General features: G+C 47.2%; 6 protein-coding genes across 6 annotated transcripts; 5 read left to right on the top strand and 1 right to left on the bottom strand.

Annotated features, from left to right (window-relative positions):
• Positions 1 to 99: 99 nt before the first annotated feature.
• On the top strand, positions 100 to 605 carry N7483_001575 (uncharacterized protein; the record flags this gene model as incomplete). The annotated part of the gene is made up of 2 exons (XM_057085012.1): positions 100 to 109; positions 148 to 605. 2 exons carry the CDS (start codon positions 100 to 102, stop codon positions 603 to 605), a joined length of 468 nt encoding a protein of 155 aa, XP_056951161.1.
• Positions 606 to 1,315: 710 nt separating this feature from the next.
• On the top strand, positions 1,316 to 2,758 carry N7483_001574 (uncharacterized protein; the record flags this gene model as incomplete). Its single annotated transcript, XM_057085011.1, has 1 exon — positions 1,316 to 2,758. One exon carries the CDS (start codon positions 1,316 to 1,318, stop codon positions 2,756 to 2,758), a length of 1,443 nt encoding a protein of 480 aa, XP_056951160.1.
• Positions 2,759 to 3,479: 721 nt separating this feature from the next.
• N7483_001573 (uncharacterized protein) lies at positions 3,480 to 6,313 on the top strand (the record flags this gene model as incomplete). The annotated part of the gene is made up of 5 exons (XM_057085010.1): positions 3,480 to 3,673; positions 3,727 to 4,151; positions 4,202 to 4,944; positions 4,999 to 5,258; positions 5,314 to 6,313. The coding sequence occupies 5 exons, from the start codon at positions 3,480 to 3,482 to the stop codon at positions 6,311 to 6,313; spliced, it is 2,622 nt and encodes an 873-aa protein (XP_056951159.1).
• A 773-nt stretch (positions 6,314 to 7,086) lies between these two features.
• On the bottom strand, positions 7,087 to 8,399 carry N7483_001572 (uncharacterized protein; the record flags this gene model as incomplete). The annotated part of the gene is made up of 2 exons (XM_057085009.1): positions 7,087 to 8,183; positions 8,240 to 8,399. 2 exons carry the CDS (start codon positions 8,397 to 8,399, stop codon positions 7,087 to 7,089), a joined length of 1,257 nt encoding a protein of 418 aa, XP_056951158.1.
• A 1,303-nt stretch (positions 8,400 to 9,702) lies between these two features.
• Positions 9,703 to 11,059, top strand: N7483_001571 (histidinol dehydrogenase family protein; the record flags this gene model as incomplete). Its single annotated transcript, XM_057085008.1, has 2 exons — positions 9,703 to 10,061; positions 10,120 to 11,059. The coding sequence occupies 2 exons, from the start codon at positions 9,703 to 9,705 to the stop codon at positions 11,057 to 11,059; spliced, it is 1,299 nt and encodes a 432-aa protein (XP_056951157.1).
• A 426-nt stretch (positions 11,060 to 11,485) lies between these two features.
• Positions 11,486 to 13,333, top strand: N7483_001570 (uncharacterized protein; the record flags this gene model as incomplete). Its single annotated transcript, XM_057085007.1, has 1 exon — positions 11,486 to 13,333. The coding sequence occupies one exon, from the start codon at positions 11,486 to 11,488 to the stop codon at positions 13,331 to 13,333; it is 1,848 nt and encodes a 615-aa protein (XP_056951156.1).
• Positions 13,334 to 13,449: the final 116 nt, after the last annotated feature.

Genomic DNA, 13,449 nt, shown 5'->3' with positions numbered 1-13,449 from the left:
AATAAAGACTAGGAAAACTGTCAACCGAGCGTGATTTTTTACTACTAGTAGTAGTAAATTTCCGCTGTTGACTACACACCTTGCATAAATCGAACCACAATGGCTAGCGGTCAGTTTCTGGAGATAGTTGAAATCAATCATTCTGAGATCTGACATACGAACTAGGCGCGCTCTGGGATAATGAGCACGGCCTGCATCTCACTGCTCTTGAAGGTGGAACAGGCAGTGTAACGCGCCTGCAAAATGGCGGGGCGACCCGGTTTACTTTCAAGAAGCCCTTCAAGCATATCCCGCATGTGCAGCTCACTATGGATCGTGGTGATAATACATCGGCACCATTCAAGAATTGTTTTATCTATCTCTTGAGCAACGGCGGGCCAGCCGTTGACCACGACGGATTTAGCGTGGGAATTTTTGCTCCAGTGGGATTCAACACAAAGTTCCGATACATGGCTATTGGTATCTCGGAGAGTACGACTACGAACACTCCCAAGCGAAAGACTCCACCCACCAAGACAGCCCCTCCTAAGAAGACTACTACGAAGACCCTGAAAGCCCCGGCAAATGATGAAGATGAAAATGACGAGGAAGAGGAAGAAGAGTGATGTGCAGCCTTGGAAGTTCCACGAGGTCAAAAATAATGTTACTAGCAAACCGGATCCTCACAATATTTTCAATTCGAAAGGAGGAATTCGCAAAAACAATATATCTATTCTGCCAGAGAGATATAGCTTATTCCAAGGTTGCGATACACAAAAAGTTGAAGTTGTATTAGTCAAGTTTGCGTGAACAGCGCTGGAGAGCAATTCTCACTTTTTGGCGCGGGGGAGAAATTCGGGATAATGGTCAATCCACATGTGCATGGATAATACTTGGAATGGAGGAGAAGGTATGAGACAAGATATATAGAAAACAGCATGTGCACACAAAGCTTCAAATGTTCAAGTTCTAGTAGTACTAGTTCAAATTGCATCAAAATCAGTTGTTCTCGATCACGCCCCAGGGCTTCAAATGTTTGCACTTTGGCTACTTCCAAGGTTGACTTGGTATGGCTTGTTTAGGTATCAAACATTTGAACTTATGAGGATCATCCCTTTCTACAGACAAATCAACAGTTACGGAACTGCCACACGTGCATCGAGTTTCTCTGCAGTGTTCGCAAACTGACACCCGATTAGGGTACTAAGGCCGGGATGTGGGTCATCGGTCGACTCGGAGATCGGGTATCCACGTAATCGATCTCCGAGGTTCAAATCTGCCACTTCTGATGCAGAACTTCCAAAACAAGTCATAGCAGGTGTAGAAATCATACACGATGCTGTTCCATCAGAAATGGGTCGGGGTTTTGTCCCTGTTGACCTCCCTTTCTGCCCCAGCTCTTGCCGATGTCGCGGAATTTGAAGACCTCCCGAATGCCAACCACATCTTCAATGCTATTCAGTCGACTCTGAGACACTGGGGATCCGGAATTAACAGCAATGGCATGTCGTTCTTCCTCGCGAGTGTACCAGAGGGAACACAGTTTTACCATGGCACTGGCGCCAAAGACCCCGTACAGGGCATCCAGTGGCTCGCTTTCAAGCCCGAGCACTCCCTGGGCTTCGCGCACCGCTCCGGCCAAAGGTCCTTCGCCAAAAGGGAAGCCTCAGTCAAACCGTCAGAACAACAACCCCTCGGCGATACACAGGAATCGATCGAACTACACGCAGGCGGATACCTCCACACCTATGCTGCCGCGCGGGATCTGCGTTTGCTATACATTGATGGAATGTCAGGAGGTCCTGGAGGTGGAGCGGAGTCTCAGGACCGAATCCTTTACAACGACACGATAAGCAGTGACCGCGGTCCTGGAAGCCCGAACATCGGTGGTCCACCACAGGAGTCGCAGCGGGCCGCGGAGGCTTGTCGCATGGCGAAGGAGGACTGGGGAGGCCGAATCGATGGAGTTGTTCGGACCGAAGGAGATTTCGAAATTATCATTTGTGAATTTGAGCGCGCTCTTGACCTGGTCTATATCACTCAGACAAAGCCTCAAGAGAGCTCCGGTGGTCCAGGTGGGCCTGGCGGACCCGGCCGTGGAAAGGGAGGGAAGGGAGGAAAGGGAGGACATGGGCCTCCAGGAGGACCTCGTCCAGGTGGAGATCTGAAGTCATTCACTGCTCGCTTTGATGAGCGTCTTGGCCAGAAGGTTCGACTTGATTTTGACCACTTCGTCACGGCCTATAGCTATGGACTTGACCTCTTCCCTGAGAATGCTTCCCGGCCGGAATTGGGACATATCCCGCTTGAAAAGTTGCACCCTATTCGACAAGATGTCACAAACTTGCTGAATACTTGGGACCCATCTCTCGATGCTTTTAACTGGCAGGCCATTGCAGATATGATTGTTTACCAGTACTCGGATGTGCTGCAAACTCTGGCGGCGGGTAATTTCTCGTCTTCCAAAGATCTCCGCGATAAAATTGAGACATTGTTGGAGCCATTTATTGACTACCGGGACTTCCAAGCCAGCGAGGTGATCATCAATCGTTGCGCCACGGAATGGATTCCCACTTCCGCTCCTAGCAATTCGCTCGGTGGTAAAGCTGTGCGATCCATCTCCCAGAGAGTGTGCTCTACCTTAACCTCGGCAATGATGAACAAGGACCAAGATCTGGAGACTGCTGCGGCTAGTTTCAAGGAGCTTATCTCTTACCTCCGGTGGACAACATGGTGGGTGAGTGACTCGGATAATGCCGTGTTTAGTCTTGACGTATAGATCGACGCTTTAATTAGTGACGCACTAATATCGATATACCAATTATAACCTTGGAACCTGCACTCAATTGGTTTGTCACAGAAAGCGTTTGATTTCTTCTACTGTTAATTCATTGGTGCCTAGCATCAATTGATGGTTCTCGGATAATGTCCCCCACATTCCGATGGAATTAAATTGCGGGGAGGCATACGTAAGCACTCAGTCCCTCCAGACCTCGCCCAGGTGGAGCCCTGACCTTGACCCCTCACACAATGAGGAGAGGGGCGTTGTGGCAGGGATTGGGATGCACTCTTGTCGGAATTATGAGCGAATCAGAAAGCCACGTTAGAAATCTTACAACCTGGGGAATTCGTCTATACGGTTAAATACTATAATCTGGAGCGGAGCGGCAATTCGATGTAGGTCCGGGGTCCTTCGGCTTCATGTTTACACTAACCATGGAAGTGATCTACATTACCTTCCAGTTTCTCATTAGTTTATTTATCCTCTGTTTTCTTTTTCCTCTTGGAACTCACCTGATCAACCTTAAGCTTATGGAACGGTTGGTCGAGATATTTCGACCACTGGTTTCTACTTAATTGCCACATGACCATTATGTACTAGCGTTTCCCCAGCTTCTCCACGCTTCGGCTTCGGCAGTTCTACGGGGGAAATTCTAAACTTCCCCTCTTCCTCCAACTCTCAACTTCTGTATATAACAATTTGAAGTCAATGAGTAATCATGTTTACTGATTCTCCTCCAACGACTGATCAGCAAGAGTCAAAGTCTCCTACAAAAGTCAAGGATGGCTATTTTCAATGTGGTTTCTGCAAACGCCACTACAATCGAGCAGATCATTTAATTCGTCATGTTCGATCACATACTCGAGAGAAACCATATGTTTGTGATGTCTGTGATAAAGGATTCGCGCGTCCGTGAGTTATCGCCTTCTTCGAATAGCATGATGTGATATTGAACCGAGAGGCAGGGATCTCTTAAAACGCCACGCAGCTGGGCATGCAAACGATCGGGATCGCAAGCGAAAAAGAAGCTCTTCGGTCGCAAAGCAGAGTCGAGTCTCACAAGCTTGTAAAACTTGTGCCTCTTCAAAGCTAAAATGCGACGAAGAGAAGCCCTGCAAAAGATGTCGAGAGAGGAATCTTCAATGTGACTGGCAGGATATCCCACAAGATTCCTCTCCCGAGCCGACCCAACAGAATGAACGAGAACCCCAAATAAACCGCCCGCCAGTTGACTTGGTATCCAAGGTGGCATTTTCACCAATGCCGACCCCTCTGGAAGATTTCCCACAGTCTAAAGCGATCTTAATGACTCCTCAAGGACCGCCACTGGATCCTTTGCTTTCTCCAGGGGTCCCCACAGGGGGTGAGCGACATTCGATTGATTATGGTGGTAAGAACAAACATTCCTACATGCTAGCCGATCACGCTAATGGATAGCAGTCTCACCTACAGATCAGGAAAGTGGAATTTTCAGTGTCGACGGCACCTTTTTTCCGAATTTTATCCCCGACTCGTTAATTTCCTCCCTTGGTCGATATAACGACCCGTTCGACCCGTCTAGTTTTATTGCAGAATTCACACCGTACGGAGCGCTGGAAAATCCTGCCCTGGATTTCAGTTTGACCGATGGCGACTTTGGTCTGATCGACTTATATAACTCCGGCAGTCTGATGCCAGGCTATGAAAACGAACAAGATCGCTTCGATGTTGACAGTGGGATCGGGATTGGGGCTGAGGCTTATCATCGATCTTCATTGTCTGCATGGAAACCCCTACAGGAAGACCGAGCGTTTGCCGACCACGAAAACCTGTCTATCCCCCAAGCGATGGATAGTCCCGAGGTCGCTACTGAGCGACAAATATTAAGTGATCGTTTGTCGGCGAGTAGCCGGGATTTGATTTTTGGCCTGGTTCTTGAGATCAGTCGAGAAGCCAACCTGCATCGAATTATGAAGTCCTTTCCAAGTACCGAGCTACTGGACGGGCTCATTCAACAATTCTTCGAGAACCAAAGTCAGAGTGTTGTTTCCTTCATCCATGGACCAACTTTTCATCCAAATAGTGAACACCCAAGTATCCTTGCTGGGCTGGCTGCAGCAGGTGCGGTGCGTTCACACATTCCCACTATCAGAAAGCTTGGCTATGCTTTGTTGGAGATTGTGCGGATGTATATGCCGATCAAGGTATGTTGTATCCGAGTCATTTATCGGCTTACCCACATGCTTACATATTCGTAGTATGAAAGTGATAATAGTTCCACGCGAGATCTCCGTACATCACAGACTTATGCCTTAAATATTGAGATTGGTGTCTGGAGTGGCAACAGGCGAAAGACTGAAATCGCAGAAAGCTTTTCTCAGCCATTGATTACAATGCTCCGTCGAGGCTTGCGGTTCCGTCGATCAATGTACTCCAATATTATCCCTCTACCCGAGGATAATGATGAAGTTTTAGAGCGCAAATGGCGTGAGTGGATTGAGCAAGAGTCTTTCAAGAGGTATGAATAATTGAATGCAATGATTCGAATTGGAACATTGACTCACACACTACAGGCTCGTGTATCACATATTTGTGCATGATTCCCAGACTGCAATTGCTCTGAACGTGAACCCCTTGATATCATACGCCGATCTGGAATTGCCATTGCCATCGGCCCGCTCACTGTGGGAGGCAAAAACTGCCAAAGAATGGAAACAGCTATACGGTGTTATGACCCCCGAGCGAGTCCCATCACTATCAGACCTTCTTCGCGACATGTCTCAATTATCCCTATTACAGGATCGAATCGACACCCAATTTTCTACACTGGCTCTTCTGAACGGTCTCTCCGCCCTGATCAACGAATACCATCGCCTTAAATTCATTTCAACTAATTCTAAGCATTGGCACGCCCTTGTGACCAGCTCCCGTCAGCAAGAACTCGATCAAGCCCTGCAGCATTTCCGAATGGTGTGCTCTGAGTTGCATATTCCCCCTCGTCCTGAAATTGTTTTAGTCTGTGAGGCAGTGTCTATGCTACTCCATATGTCCCTGGAAGAACTACAACTTTTTGCCGGAAAGGAAGATAAACAAGAAGCACGTCGCGTCTACAATTCCGCCCTTGAATGGATCTCAAGTACAGATTCAAGGCGAGCAATTTGGCACGCAGGCCAGATTATCCGCGCAGCTCGACGAATGGCACCTGGCTCTTTGACAGGGTTCTTGGCTATTGGTGTGTTCTACGCAAGCTTGGCTTTTTGGTCATATGGTGTGGTGTCCAGAGCGAAGAGTACCCGACTCACCGGTAGTCCTGCATCCCAATCATCTGTTCAGGGTCCGATCGTGCTCCTGGACGGTGAAGAGGTTGCTGAAGTCTCCAAGTTTGTGACTCTTGGCTGTGGTCGACCGGCCCTAGAAGGACCAAATGGGCCTGTGTTCTTGTCAGATACTAGCTTGACTATGCAGGTTGCACAGAGAGCTCTTCACGCCGATACCTCGGATAGCACGCCGCCACTATCCCAGAGCTTGAGCCAACTCATGGCCGATCTCGCACACTGTGTCCGAAGTTCTTAATTGAATATGATTGATGTATATTATGAAACCCCAATATGATACCCAACTGTAATAGGAATCTGATTGTATTTGCTTACTGTGCTCAATCTCTAATGGATACTACTAGTAAGGCGAAAGTAGCACACAATTTTGCGTATCTCAGTGCTTCAAGGTGAAACTTGAATGAGCCTGGCGACTCTGAACATTTGAAGAAGCATTTTGATTGGTCTTACAACGGGGTTTAGATGGATTATAGTCGCCCATTTGGTAAGATACATTGATCAGTGCCAGTGTACATTTAGAAATTTGAAACAGGTATCCAATATTTAGCTATCATCTGAGCACGAAGGTTGGAAAGTCAGTGTATCAAGCCATAAGTTAACCAGGTCCTGAATTTGACCATCAGACTTCTCAATTTCTGGTTTCTCATCAAGCGGTCCATCGGGGTTCAAGTCGCTGTTATTTTCCCATATCTCTTTAATCCATGTATCATGATAGATTTCCTCGACCGGCAGATACTCCCCGTTTATGAAAAGCCAGTGAAATATATCCGATGTAGCCCCCCCTGGAGGCTTCTTGAACGGTGTAATCAAGCTCTTTCTCCAGGAATCCCGTGGAGTTACCCTCAGTAGAAAGAGCGCAGGGAGCTTCAGCTTTGAACTTGGGGTGCTCTGTTATGAGCCCATGGTCCTTAATTACTGTACCATCTTCAAGCTCCTAGTTCCATTGATCTCATTGATATTCGTGTCGACGGCATGTCAGATGCGAGTTGACTCGAAGTGCACAGCTCTTGACTAGGGATGTTCCACAGGGTGCCCAAGGTGTAAATGGTCGACGTCTGAAAGCCAGATCATCCATTTCATCGGTAGGTAAGTGAAGCAAGCGCCACACATCTTGTCTTTGCATATATTCAGAGTTTTTACACGTACATGGACCTGAGCCAGGGATATCCATGAAGCTCTGAGGAGTACCAGTCCAGGCGAATCCATTTGGATCCAAGGAGGCGATCCACCTCTGAGCCCACGAAGAATCTTTGGACCCAGTCCACTAATGACCGCTCCAATCCACAGTGCACTGACACTCGGTCTGCGGATTGCGCACATCAAACCCAGAATTTCTTGACCTCGCCCTGATTCGATTGGAGAACCCCCAAGAACTTCATCAAGGACTGGATGTAGCCATGGAGTAACCAGATTGCAGGGAACCCCAGGCTCCCACAATGAGCCACAGAAAGTCGACATCATCAAGTCTGGGTTGCAGCTCAAATTTAAATAATATGGCAGCTCATCGAATATTCTTGACCAGAACGGTGGCATAGGTTCAACAGAAGAAGCTGGCTTAGTTCCAGATACTGTCTTTGTGATTGGAAGGCGAGCGGTCGAACTGTAATGTCCATGCATTGTAATAGTCAAAGCTGTTGCGAGTGCAATAGGAAATTGACTGCCCAACTTATATAAATGAGCGAATTGAGCAAGTGCTTCAAAAGCGCGTCTCAATCCATATGATTCGCATTTTATGGAGAATGACTCGGACTTGGATGTTTGGCATCGCCGCCTGATAGACCATGGCGCGATGATATCCCGACGTTGACGGGCCACAAAAGCCTCCCAGCCTTCTCCAGGAGCAAGTATTGCGGCCCACCACCGAGCACCATCATCATCAACCTTTCCAATGTCTATGGTAATGGTGCTTTTGTCTGGAAAATACTGCATTGAGTGATCACCACTTTCACTGGCAGCCTTGGCCGAGGTATATCGCATAAAAGCACCTTCACCCCGTAGTTCAACAAGATGTGCAGAAAGGATGTAGCACCAGCCAAGAGTGAGGACACTCAAATATTTCAAGTCATGGAAGGTTTCCTCTTTAGTGCCAGGCCAAGAGCTAAAAACATCTCCATCAAGCCTTACTGGCACAGGTTCAGCGAGACCGAGTTGTAGCAGGGCGTACCGTGATGCTGCTTTTTGCAGTCCATCGCAAGTCGTTTCTTTAGACACTTTCCAAGTGCTAGACGCTTCGAAGAAGTGACTGTATATTGGAGAAAATTCAGAAGGTCAGTATGACACCGTCTTGGGTCGTGCATGGAACTTTGGGGTTTTTCGAAGTCCATGGTGACGATCTATGTCATCGGGAGCAGGTCCATTAGCTCTTTGAACATGAGCTAAAGATGCCAAGTTGAACCAGTATTTGCGACTTATTTTCAGAGCTTTTTCAATTTCTTCTTTGGTAGGCTCAGCGGCATCTTTCTCAACAACCTGTCATCTGTGATTAGTGGTTATTTATGGTATGGGGCAACAAGACCAACCGAGAATAGCTGTGGAGGGTGGGGATAATGGCAACTCATTACTATTTTGATGAATTCTCCACCTTAGATCAGGATCGGGAATGAAAATTAGTCAGTCCAGAAACGACTAGATGTAAATAGCGGAGGGCCTTTCAGGTAGGAAAAATTCTCTTTCCCTTGCGTCGGGGTCGGAATAATTGACATGCATGCACAGTTGACCGCCCCAATTGGACTGGCAATGAGGTTTCTCATCTTATATCATACATGAGCATGTAGGCAAAACCTCGAGGAATATCTGAGGCAATTGAAAATTTCAGCTCCTTGAATTTCACTGATTATTATCTTTTCCCAAGGAATATCATATAGATCCATATGTACAGTCATAGTCAACTGGTAATTTCATTTATTCGCGGAGGTTTCAGACGGAAGTAGAGATCTCATATCATTAAATCTGGTGGAGCTTCAGCTCTCCGTGGTACAGTATAGCTATTAAAATACTACATAATATAACATTGATATCAGGGCAAAGGTTTTGATGGAGTGCCAGTGAGGAATTGACTGAGAATTTTACTCGTGGACAGAAATCCGAGTCATCCGTTTATTAAAATAACAAAAAAGACGCACTTTTAACTGCCTTCCAGCAATGTGCCATTGTTACCATCTGGTGTAATGATGAATATTAAAATAAGCACCTCGATCTTGCTCTTATAAACATTTGGAGATGCAAATAAATTGAACATCTCCACTTAGACATGGGGAAGATGTTAAGGGAATACTACCCACCAAGTGGCCATCTACCAGTAAGTCCTGGTGATCAATTCGTATAATCAGTCCCAGTCCTCGGAACCGACCAAAGAAATGAATTCATTGTCCAAATTTGATACAGTGAAGCAACTCGGGCTGTAGAATACTGAATATCCTCCACATCCCGAGAGGTGCGTGTCCACGAATCGGACATCTATGCGGGGTCAAAGTTGATCGGTATCGGCGCCGATTCCGATACAATGAAGCTTTGAAGTTCATGGTAAATCGCGTCTTAACTTTAGTATAAGATCAGGTATAGGCAACGGGTTGAGGTTTCAGTCAAGATCAATAATCAAATCAGTTCATCAGAATTCAACAGTTCAAAATGGTTGCTAAGCTCAAGCAAAGAAACAACGCCAGCGTCGGCTCAGCAGCGACAGTTGATACAACTGCAGTTGTGCGGGGAGTGATCAGCGACATCCGCGCAAAGGGTGACCAGGCTGTTCGAAGCTACTCGGAGAAGTTCGACAAATGGAGTCCTGCCAGCTTCAAGCTGTCACAGGAGGAGATTCAGCAGATCATCTCAACTGTTCCACAACAAATCATCGATGATATCAAGCAAGTCCAGGAGAATGTCCGTACATTTGCCTTGGCGCAGAGAACTTCGATCAAGGACTTTGAGTTGGAGATTCGCCCGGGTGTGCATCTGGGCCAGAAGAATGTCCCCATCAACTCCGTCGGCGCGTATGTGATGTGATCTCTATCCTGCAGTTGACTTGTACTAACATTGGAATCAACACAGATACATCCCCGGTGGACGCTACCCCCTGTTAGCCTCAGCTCATATGACCATTCTTACCGCAAAATGCGCCGGTGTCCCCCACGTTACTGCCTGCACACCTCCGATTGCTGGAAAGATCCCTGCCAACACCATTGCTGCTATGTACCTGGCCGGAGCAGACGATATCTATGTTTTGGGCGGAGTTCAGGCTGTCGCGTCCATGGCCATTGGAACCGAGACCATGAAAAAAGTGGATTTCATTGCTGGGCCAGGCAATGCGTTCGTCGCAGAGGCCAAGCGACAGCTCTTCGGCGTGGAGATCGGCATCGATCTACCGGCCGGACCAACAGAGATCCTGATTGTCGGTGATGAACATGCAGACCCATTCATTCTGGCCACCGATCTGCTATCACAAGCCGAGCACGGGCCCGATTCGCCAGCTGTTCTCATCACCAATTCCAAGGCAGTCGGTGAGAAGACTATTGAGGAGGTTGACCGTCTTCTCAAAATCCTCCCTACTGCGGACATCGCCAGTGTTTCATGGGATCGTCTCGGTGAAGTCGTTCTCGTGGAGAACTTGGACGAGGCTTACAAGGTGGCGGACGAATACGCATACGAGCATGTGCAAATTTTGACCCAAAACCCCCGTGAGGCTTTGGAAAAGATGTCCAATTATGGAGCCTTATTCCTGGGTGAAAAGACTTGTGTATCATACGGTGATAAGTGCATTGGAACCAATCATGTTCTCCCCACTCGTGGTGCAGCTAGATACACTGGCGGTCTGTGGGTTGGTAAGTACTTGAAGACTGTGACCTATCAAGAGGTCACTTCGGCGCAGGAGTCTGGCGAGCTCGGTCTTCTTTGCGGAAGATCTGCACGAGCGGAGAATTTCGAAGGTCATGCCCGTTCAGGAGATGCTCGCGCTCATCAATATTTGGGTGAGAAGTTTGATTGGATCTAACAAGCTTATCAGAACTTGAAGCTCAAATTTTTTTCATATTCTTAAATGTACACCTGGGCATGTCTTTGTTTGAATTATGAGATAAAACCCCCTTCGAATAATACATGTCAACATTCAATTTTACCTAAATATTATCACGATCTACTAATTCTAGCATTTAACAGCTTCGGATACTATTTTCCGTTAGATTAAGAATTTTTCGCTGGATCTAATCCACTGACCCACTTATTGCTTCCCAAAGATTCAAGAATGACCCACGTTGGGTGCCAGTGGCGGTAATGTATAAGCTTTTCGCACTGAGATTTGAGAAAAAAATAAATTCTGAAAGATCATTTTCCGACTCATATCATAAATACTGGGTGTTTCCAAAATTGCTCCTGATCGGGTTGTTTTCATCCGAGTTATACTTGGTGGCGAGTTGCAACTATGGAATCCAAACCCGAAGAGACCAAGACGGTCTACACTCAGTACGATGATCTTGGTTCAACAGCTGCCAACTCAAGAGTTAACTCGACATCCTCACTATCACCAAGTGCGGACTCTACCAGAAGAAATTCTGTGGAAACATGCCAACAGTCTCAAGATGTGGATTTACACACCGTCCCCACGAGGACCACGACCAGGCCTCGTGGAAACTCGCACATGGGTGAAGCACTGGAGCATCTATCTCGGACTATGTCGGGCATGCCAGAACAGCCAGCCGAAACTCATCTTGATTTGAACAATGTTCAGTCCCGTCGAAGCGAGAAAAGCGTTTGCCACTCAATTAAGCATATGCCTGGTCTCGAGGAAGAAGGAGGTTTACATGCAGCAAAGTATCAAGGTGTGCCTCCTGAGTTCAAGAACCTCACTGAAGAGATGATCTTCGTCGGGGTATGCTCTGCTGGATTGATGTTTTTTGCTTTCTTGCTCGGCGATATCACGGTTAATCAAGAAAAGCTGCGAGCAAAATTAAACATCAGTAACAGCGAGTTACCATGGCTTTTGGGTGCTTATAATCTTCCACTCAGTTTGTCGGTCATCATAGCAGGATCGCTGAGTGATCTTACACCCCCAAAAATGATCATGGTGGGTGCCTTTGCTTGGTTGACAATTTGGAATGTCGTTGGTGTTTGGTCGATATCCCCATCACGGGTTATTCTTTTCTACATTGTGAGAGCCATGCAAGGTCTCTCTATCGGCGTACTTGTATCCGCATCAATGAGTCTGCTTGGGCGAATTTATACACCCGGCCTGCGGAAGAACAGAGTATTCTCTGCTATGTCTGCCACCTCGCCTTTTGGATTCTGGCTCGGTGGTATTCAGGGTGGAGCTTTCGAGTCTTGTCTTTACTGGATTTTCGCCTCTAACGCCATAATTGCTGGACTTTGCCTGGTTGCTGCTTATATGGTCATTCCACCACTTAGACCAATGGCCGATGTTGCAGGAACCGAAGCGCCATCAATTCTGGATTTTGATTACCTAGGAGCTGGATGTGCTGTCACTGGCTGTGTTTGCCTGCTCTTTGGTCTCACACAAGGTGCAGTCGTGCAGTGGTCTCCATACACATATGCCCTTGTGATAGTCGGCATTCTGTTATTGATCGGGTTCTTCTTCGTCGAACGATGGGTAGCGCGTCCCTTGATCCCGAATCGACTCTGGAAGACCAAAGGTTTTACTCCTCTCATGATTGCATACTTCCTCGGATACGGTGCGTTTTCAGGCTGCTGGCAATTCTACGCTGTGCAATTCTGGCTCAGAATTCAAGAGCACAGTCCACTCACCTCAGCGCTGTTCTTGCTCCCAAACGCCATTGTTGGCGTGTTAGCCACCTGGGTAGTAAGCAGAACTCTGCATATCGTTCCTGGTCATTACATCTACTTCGCTGCAATGCTTGCCTTTTCTCTGGGTCCTGCTTTCTTCCTGCCCCAGACCTCTGGAACAACGTACTGGGCCCTATCCTTTCCCGGAGTTGCGCTCGTGACCTTTGGTCCTGATCTATCGTTCGCCGCGGCATCTATTTATATCACTAGCAATGTGCGTCGATCATACCAGGGAAGCGCTGGAAGTTTATTAGTGACCATGCAAAACCTCTCAACTGCTGTTATGACCGCTGTGGGGGATGCGATTGGTACAAAGGTGGATAACACTGGTGGAGAGATTGGGTTGGAAGGGCTTCGGGCTGTTTGGTGGTTTGCTCTAGCAGCGGAAGTTGTCGCAGCTCTCATCACCTTGATTTGGGTGAGAATTCCAAAGGAGGAAGAGAAGGAGCATGTGACCGAAATTGAGGGTTGAGTTGGTGATGTTGCTGAAGGATTAAAAAATGTTAGACGGTTAGACGATTAGATGGTTAGATGGGATAGTATAGAATGGCTTACGAGTAATGGATAATTGATAATGTTTGCTTCTAC

The sequence above is a fragment of the Penicillium malachiteum genome (genome assembly GCF_028827825.1).
Source record: "Penicillium malachiteum strain IBT 17515 chromosome Unknown utg000001l:1.0-8184562.0:1.0-8186909.0, whole genome shotgun sequence".
Classification (NCBI taxonomy): Eukaryota; Fungi; Ascomycota; class Eurotiomycetes; order Eurotiales; family Aspergillaceae; genus Penicillium; species Penicillium malachiteum.
The sequence above is the reverse complement of the archived record's forward strand: the minus strand, read 5'-3'. Positions and strand labels throughout refer to the sequence as shown.